Here is a 9187-nt window from a genome sequence, read left to right on the forward strand (position 1 = left end):
TTATTAAGTGATCTTTTTAGACTCACCTCGCCTACTTGGAGGTTCACTTGTGTTCGTAAAACTTTTATTCACACTTTGTCTCTCAAGTTCTATATCGTGTCAATCATGAGCACTAGAAGGGCTACGCGTGCAAGGATGCAAACCCAACAAAATTCACCATCACCCACACACCATAAGACTAGTGCAGATGATGAGGGAGATGTTTCCCCTGGTATGCTTCACAAACTTAACAAAGAGGTGAGTGACATCAAGGATCAAATGGCTGCCATGCAAGCCAATTTGCATTTCATATCTGAGAAATTCAGGAATCCTCCACACACTCACCGTGTTTCTCCTAGATCTTCTCGCCCCCCATCAAGACATCATCATGATCTTAGTGGCGAGGAGGAGGAGGACATACAATGCCCCTTTCCAAGGCAATCTCCTCACACTAGGAGACAAAGGCGTGTTCCTCCTCACCCTAAAGAAACAAGAATAAATTTGCATCCTTTCCATGGAAAAGACAATGTTAAGGCATATCTAGATTGGGTGGCAAAAGTTGAACAACTGTTTGACAGCCACGTGGTTGAGGAAGAGAGACGTGTCTCTCTTGCTGTCCTCAACTTCCAAGGTCATGCCTTAAATTGGTGGACAACCCTTGTCCTCCAAAAGCGAAAAAAAGGCCTTCCCGAGATTGAATATTGGTTTGATCTCAAAGAGGCCCTCCATGCTCGCTATGTTCCTTCATACTATAAAAGAGAGCTTATGGATAAACTCCAAAGGCTCCAGCAAAGAACCATGTCTATGGAGGAATATAGGCAAAAGATGGAGTTGTACATCTTGAGGGCTGGGATAGATGAGGAAGAAGATCTAACCATTGCTAGGTTCTTGAGTGGTCTAAACAACAACATAAGAGATAAAGTTGAGTTTCTCCCATATCAAAATTTAAATGAACTTGTTCAAATGTGCATCAAAGTGGAGCAACAACTCTTGAGGAAACATATTCGCAAGGATTCTTCACTCTCTTTTTCAAAATCTGATTTTTAAAAGAAAGATTTTTCTCATGTCAAGGAGACCGCTCATAGACACCTAGCAAAAGGTCAAGAAAAGGGTGAGACCTCCAAGCGAGGTAGTGAGATCAAGTGTTTTAAGTGTTTAGGTAGAGGTCATGTGGCATCACAGTGTCCTACCAAGCGCACCATTGTGCTAAAGGGCCAAGACCTCTACAACAATCAAGGGAAGTCTTTTGAGGAATCTTCCTCCTCTAGTGACTCCCACAGTGACAAGTCGTCTAAGGATAAACTTCATTCCTATCCTCAAGAAGGGTCTCTCTTAATGATTAGGAGGCTTCTCAATAACCAACCAACCCTTCCTCTCAATGATCAAAGAGAAAACATTTTTCACACTCGTTGTGACGTTTTGAACAATACTTGTTATTTGATCATTGATAGTGGATCTTGTTGCAACTGTTGTAGCACAAGAATGGTTGAGAAGTTGAACTTGACTTTGTTACCCCAACCCAAACCTTACAAACTTCATTGGCTTAATGAAGATGGGGATCTCGAAGTCAAGCATCAAGTGTTGGTTAAGTTCTCTATTGGAAAGTACAAAGACAAAGTTTTATGTGATGTAATTCCAATGGAAGCTTGCCATATTCTCTTAGGTAGGCCGTGGAAATTTGACCGCAAAACCACACACCATGGCCATACCAATGAGATCACCCTCCAACATCATTCTAAAACTTTTGTGTTACATCCCCTCACTCCTGCTCAAGTTGCTAGTGACAAAGCTCAAATCCGAGCTAGGAGGGAGGAAGAGAGTTCCACCAACTCTAATAAATTATCCAAGGATTCTAAGACAAAGGTAGAGGAAGTCTCTCCTTCTAAGGATGTTCATCATGAAGTGATTCTAACTCATAAAACTCTTTTACATACTCTTCATGTTGAACACCCTTCCTACCTTTTGCTTTGTCATGTTGTTCTTACATGTCTCCAACATCCTTCACTTAAGGATGTACCTCCTTCTGTCCGTGCTCTTCTCCATGAATTTGCGGATCTTTTCCCTAAGCATAGCCCCCAAGGCCTCCCACCTTTTAGAGGAATAGAGCACAAGATTGATTTTATCCCAAGGGTCAGTCTATCTAATAGACCAGCCTATAGGACAAATCCAATTGAGACTAAAGAGATAACGACTCAAGTGATTGAGTTGTTAGACAAAGGATGGGTCCAAAAGAGTCTTAGTCCTTGTGTTGATCCCGTGTTTTTGGTGCCCAAAAAGGATGGCAAATGGCACATGTGTTGTGATTGTAGGGCCATCAACAACATTACCATAAAGTATAGGAACCCCATCCCTAGACTAGATGATATGTTGGATGAATTGCATGGGGTCAAAATGTTTTCAAAAATAGACCTCAAGAGTGGTTACCACCAAATTCGAATTGCCAAAGGTGGTGAGTGGAAAACCGCTTTCAAAACTAAATTTGGTTTATATGAATGGTTAGTCATGCCTTTTGGCCTAACCAATGCTCCTAGCACATTCATGCAACTAAAGAATCATGTCCTATGGGATTGTTTGGGGAAGTTCGTGGTTGTTTATTTTGATGACATTTTAATTTATAGCCATAGCTTCAAAGTTCATCTAGGACACCTTAGGGTAGTCCTGTCTCTCCTTCGAGACCATCAACTTTATGCAAACATAGACAAGTGCACTTTCTGTGTAGAGAGTGTCATCTTTCTTGGGTTTGTGGTCAATAAAAGTGGGGTACATGTTGACCCCGACAAAATCAAAGTCATCCAAGAATGGCCTGTGCCAAAGAATGTTGGGGACATCCATAGCTTTCATGGGCTAGCTAGCTTCTATAAACGGTTTATACCCCACTTCTCCACAATTGCCTCACCCCTCAATGAACTTGTCAAGAAAGACACACCTTTTGTGTGGGGTGATAAGCAACAACAAGCTTTTGAGGAGATTAAGGCTAAACTCACCCAAGTACTAGTTCTAGCTCTTCCAAACTTTGAGAAAACTTTTGAGCTAGAATGTGATGCTTCTGGGGTTGGAGTAGGTGCGGTTTTATTACAAGAAGGCCATCCAATTGCTTATTTCAGTGGAAAACCCAATGGCCCTTCTCGTAATCACCCCACCTACGACAAAGAGTTATATGCCCTTGTGCGAGCTCTTCATACTTGGGAACACTATCTTGTGTCTAAAGAGTTTATAATTCACACTAATCATGAAACTCTCAAGTATTTGAAAAGTCAGCACAATCTTAACAAGAGGCATGCAAAGTGGGTTGAATTTTTAGAACAATTCCCTTATATTATCAAATACAAGAAAGGGACATCCAATGTTGTGGCTGATGCACTTTCTAGAAGATATACTCTTTTAGCCAAACTTGGATCTCAAATTCTTGGGTTTGACAATATATGTGAATTGTATAGTCAAGATCCCTTCTTTGCCCCTATCTATTCTAATTGTTTAAATAAGTCCCAAGGCGGCTTCTATGTCTCAAACATATATCTTTTCAAAGAAGCCTGCCTATGCATTCCATGTGGTTCTCATCGTAAACTCTTAATCATTGAGATGCATGAGGGGGGACTTATGGAACATTTTGGGGTCGCCAAAACGTTGGGAATGCTTAAAGAGAAATTCTTTTGGCCCCACATGAAATGTGATATTCAAAAACATTGCGCTAGTTGTTTGACTTGTTTGCATGCTAAGTCTAGCACAATGCCTGCTTGGATGTATACTTCTTTGCCCATGGCTTCCACCCTTTGGAAGGATATTAGCATGGACTTTGTCCTAGGGCTTCCAAGGACTTCTAGGGGTGTTGATTCGATTTTTGTGGTATGGACTGTTTTTCAAAAATGGCACATTTTATTCCATGCCACAAAGTCGATGATGTAAGCCACATTACAAAGTTGTTCTTTAGAGAAGTGGTTTATCTTCATGTCTTACCCAAGACAATTGTGTCTGATAGGGATACTAAGTTCCTTAGCCACTTTTGGAGGACCTTGTGGCCTATGCTTGGAACTAAACTTTCTTTTTCTACTTCCTGCCACCCTCAAACTAATGGGCAAACAAAAGAAGTCAATAGATCCCTCTCCACATTGCTTAGGGTTGTGCTTAAGGGGAACCATAAATATTGGGATGATTATCTTCCCCACATTGAGTTTGCATACAATAGAGTGGTCCATAGCACCACCAAACTCTCACCTTTTGAGGTTGTCTATGGCTTTAACTCTCTCACTCCTCTAGACTTGTTACATCTTCCATCTTCTTTTGACTTTGTTCATAAAGAAGGGGTTTCTAAGTCCCAATTCATCAAAGATTTTCATGAGAAGGTTAAGAGTCAAATTCAAGCCTAAATGGAAAAAATTGCACATTCTAAAAACAAAGGCAAGAGAGTTCGGTCATTTAATGAGGGTGACTTAGTTTGGCTTCATCTAAGGAAGGAAAGATTTCCTCAATTACGAAAATCCAAACTTAGTCTCCGTGGTGATGGTCCATTCCAAATCATAAAGAGGATCAACAATAATGCTTATAAATTAGATCTTCCAGCTGAATATGGTGTGCATCCTACTTTTAATATCACTGACTTAGTTCCTTTTACAGGTACTATAGCTAATAAGGATGACATCAGAGATTTGAGGGCAAATCCTCTTCAGAGGGGAGGGGATGATGTGACCAAACAAGCCCAAGTGCACCTTCAAGCCTGATTTCAAATACAAGCCCACTTAAAGGCCCAATTACAAGATCAATGATGAAGATGATTCAAAAGGGCCTCCCATTAGATGATCACAAATTCAATGGGCTTCACACATTATTTAAATGGGCCAAAGAAATCACAAAGACTTGAAGAAGTGCATGTAAATCTAGTAGTGTAGATTTAAATTGGGGCATTGTTTGGGCTTTGCTTCCCAATAATACATAAGACATGATAGGAACATAGGATGGGGTTCAAATTGGGCTCGGCCCAATTTTCTTCATACATGGCTGAGATTATCAAGGCAATGAGGCTCCTTTGCTTCATGATTTGACTAAGGTGTGTCATCACATCTAAAGGCTAAGAATCCTTCTTGTTCTTCAAGCCAAGATCTAAGGGGCGTGACCTTGCCTCCTTCCCCAAGCTTGATCTACGGGCCAAGATCAAGGCCCACTCCATCCAATGGCTCTCCTTTCTCATGTGTAAATGGCTTCATATAAAAGCCAAAATTTCACTCATTTGTACACTCTTGAAATTTTATGCGATAGATGCTAATTGAGTTGAGAGCATTCCTCCCTCTATTGCCTTTGAGAGTCACTCATTCTAGAGATTTCCTCTCTCTACCTCTAGCCACCTTCCTTAGGCTAGCATAGATTAGGAAATCCTTTCACCTCCTTCATTTTCCATAGCTTGCAAGTGCCTTCAAAACTTGCCTCCATTCCTTCATCCAATTTCCGCTGCCCATGGAGTTCTTCACGCACCTTTGGAGCTCCACCACATGGCTAAATCACCATACTCAATTTAATACTCATCGACAAATTCTATAGTTGATTCGCCTATCTCTCGAACAAATTTTGAAAATTTAGGTATTTTATGTTCATTTGGTAACTCAGTTTTTAGAAGAAAATATGGGAATGAGGATACAAAATAGGGTATATTATAATTGATTAAACTCTTGATCACCATATTGATTTCCATATAGTTGTACCCAAAGTCATCCCTTATGTAATAGATATTCTTGTTTTGATTAACTCTTAAATTTTTTAATAAATGATTGACATTTTGATTAACTTCTTATCTGGATTTCAATGATAATCTTGTGCTAACAAGTTTATTTATTTTTGTTTCCTTTTGGTTTCTAATGAAGATGGTGATGAAAATGTAGTAACAATGGGTGAAGTGTAATTTAAAAGTGGTAAAACTCAAATTAGTAAATGTGGTAATAGGATAAGTTGCAATAAAATAACAAGAACACTAAAGTCATTTGCTACCAAGAAAGGTAAAAGAACTTGTAACATAAATCAACAAAAACGGTGACTCAAATTGTAACAATCAACATTGGATTAGCCATTTTTCATGTTCGCAATGTTTCAGAATGTATGTATTGTTCCATAATTTGTCACCCTTGTATAATACAAAATAAACCTATTTGAACATGTTACATATAACTATCCAAAACCTATCTTTAGTAGTTTTAGAGTCCATGTGGCATAAGTAGTTGATACCCACTAAGTATCCATATCGGTTGTTGCTTTGTTTTTCTCCTCGGTTTGCTTCTTGGTTTCAGTTGATAGTTGCTCTACAATTTCCTTTCTCTCTCAATCAACATTCTAATAGGGGTAAATAGTTGGCTTCTAAGAAGTTACATGTCTGTTTTATGACATCCATCTCATAAAGAAGCACTTGACTAAATTGGCCATCGTTCACCCCTTCTCTATGGAATATAATCCTTTCTGACTTATAACTAGTGAAGTCCACAGAGTATGAAACAAATCCTTCTTGAAGACGTTATTGTCCTTCACTAACACAAAACCAATGGCCCTTTGTTTTCGGTTCTTCATAAGACTTAGATTTCAATAAATTGAGCGACATAAGGCTTGGTCTTCGAATGATTGTATTTAACTTACTTCAATAACATTTAGTGTCATAACAATTCTCGATATCTTAAATAATTTCTTCCTACTTATAGATCTCCTCAACAAATATACATTCTCAGTCTTTTACGACACTAGTTCTAAGTTTCTTTTCTTTTAGTTTTCCATTTATTCTGGCAGACAAAATGAAATTCATGGAAATTCTTGCAGATTTTTTCTTTCCTGTCAACGTTTTGTATGTCGACCCATGAAATAAACGTAAGATATGCGAAGAGGGTTATAAATCGACTTTTGTCATTTCTTCCATTAATTTCTTCATTGACCTACCTTTCCTAAATGGCCTAACAAGAATCCTGGTTAGCGTGAATGGGATGGTGAACTATGTACCAATTATTCGTTACAGATAATTTTTTGACATATTTTTACGTGATCGAATAATCTTCTTCATAAACCACCATAATCCACAACTTTAATCCTCGTCGTGACTTTGGAGCTCTCAGAATTTCAATTCACAAGTGCAACACGTTAGATTTCCACCTGGGTGCAGAAAAGGTGTAAGGACAAAGACACGGGTGGCAAGTGCTTATTGTGATTTCTCCTTTTTAGGTAATAAGAAAAATGGTAATAAATAATATAACCACTAATGCCAAATTTCGCAGTTTTTTATGGTTTTTAACTTTAGGTTTAGAACTTATTAGAGTCACGTCTCTTTCCGCGTGGGCGAGATTTGAGGCAAAGAAGTTATTTGCCTAGCAATTTGTTCCAACCTTTGTGAATTAAATAACATATTGCAGAATCAAACAAAATGTAATTGCATCGACAAAATAAAGATTTAACATAATTAATTAGAAGTTTCTTAATCATATATAATTCTCAGCGTTCGTTAATATAACATAATGCAGCTTTTGGGTGCACTTACTAATTGGCTGTGCTAAGGATCCCATTAGGTATATTCCTATTTTTTGGTTCTTTAATCTGATGAAGCCAATCCAAGATTAGGTGCTCATGTTAGGTAAGTTGGAACAGCTTGCTTCAATTAAGCAACAACTATTAAATGCGGCTAAAATAAAAATGTGTACTTCTTTATTCAGATAATTCCTTTAAATAGAATATTGTTTGGAGTTAAATTTAAACTATTTTTAAATTTTTTTTTTGTTTTTAAACTAAGTTATATATTTATTTTCTTCATGCACTTAATTAAAGTAATGTAAAACATCATTCGAACATGTGGAGTGTTTTTCAAAAAATATGTTATGTTTCTAAACTGTTATATATTTATTTTCTTCGTGCACTTAATTAAAGTAATGTAAAACATCTTCCCAACATATTTCATGTGGAGTGTTTTTAAAAAATATTTTGTTTTTAAACTAAATTATATGTTGTTTTTAAAAAATATGTTTTGTTTTTAAACTAAATTATATATTTATTTTCTTCATGCACTTAATTAAATTCATGTAAAACATCATTTCAACAAATTTTATATGGAGTATAATTGATTAGAGATTTCACATTGACTATATATTCTTACAAACTAATTTTTATAAGATTGACTTAAGTTTAAAGTTCACTTTTTTTAAATAAACTTTTAATTAGATTATATATAATCCCCACATCCTTTTCTTTCGGAGAATATTTTACACTACTTTTATAAAATACAGAGATGAAATAGGTATATAGTTTAATTCCATGGTAATTTTTTCAATTTTTGTTTCTTAAAGATTGTGTTAGTTTGATCTTGTTTATTTTAATAATAAATTAATATAATATCTTGTAATATATTCAAATTTATCTAAAAGTCAGGTATTTCAATTACTTTAAAAAATATTATTGTAGATAATAATATTATTTGTTTGTGATAGGATAATTCATCTAAAAGTATCTATAGTTAAAAAAAAAGAAAGAGAAATATAGTTCCAATGTGAAACCCTAGATACTAAATCTTAACCTAGAAAACATATGGTAGATGAAAGCATTAAGATGAAATTGAGAAATGTGTGCTTGGTCTCTTGGTCTTGGGGCACTAGGACACAGTGGACGTAGGTGGATATCAATGTGGAAACTTATTGCAAAGGCTCGTTGGCAACCCACTTCACACGGCACCCCATTACGTCTACCTTTCATTAGATTGGACAACTCACTCACATTTTCATTGCATAATACATTCCATCACTTTTTTCTTTAGTTTTTTCTCCATTCATCATACAAAATTCTTTATCTAAATGTTTTCATGTGCATATCTACATGGCTTTCGAGATTTATATAATTCCAAAGCCAATGTCTTCATCAATTATGCACTCCCCCACTATCCTCTTGTCCAATTCTTGCTTTGCAAGAAAGTGGCACATTCAAGTAACATTCCTTATTCATCAAACATCTGGAAATAATACATCACTTCATCCATGAAACAGGTTGTTTATCTCAAAGGAAAAAACCCTGTACTTTCTTATCACTCACTTTTTTTTTTTTCTTTAACTTTCTTCTTCTTGTTTGCTTTGACCAACTTTTTTTAAAGTTGGTGCTCATTTACATGTAGTGTGCATGGATATTTTTTATTTGCATTTTCTTTACTTATAAATAAATAAAGGGTTGATTATCACGTTGATCACAGAAAAAGGTGTATGTAAATAAAAAA

At 36.4% G+C, this 9187-nt stretch overlaps 1 protein-coding gene across 1 annotated transcript; it reads left to right on the forward strand.

Moving 5' to 3' along the window:
• The first annotated feature begins 105 nt into the window (after positions 1–105).
• On the forward strand, positions 106–4694 carry LOC146884225 (uncharacterized). Its single transcript, XM_085665906.1, has 4 exons — positions 106–874; positions 1643–2312; positions 2598–3403; positions 4591–4694. The coding sequence occupies exons 1-4, from the start codon at positions 106–108 to the stop codon at positions 4692–4694; spliced, it is 2349 nt and encodes a 782-aa protein (XP_085522032.1).
• The last annotated feature ends 4493 nt before the right edge of the window (positions 4695–9187 follow it).

Source organism: Vigna unguiculata, chromosome 8 (genome assembly GCF_037176805.1).
Source record: "Vigna unguiculata cultivar grain cowpea cultivar isolate G323 ecotype 2 chromosome 8, ASM3717680v1, whole genome shotgun sequence".
Classification (NCBI taxonomy): domain Eukaryota; kingdom Viridiplantae; phylum Streptophyta; class Magnoliopsida; order Fabales; family Fabaceae; genus Vigna; species Vigna unguiculata.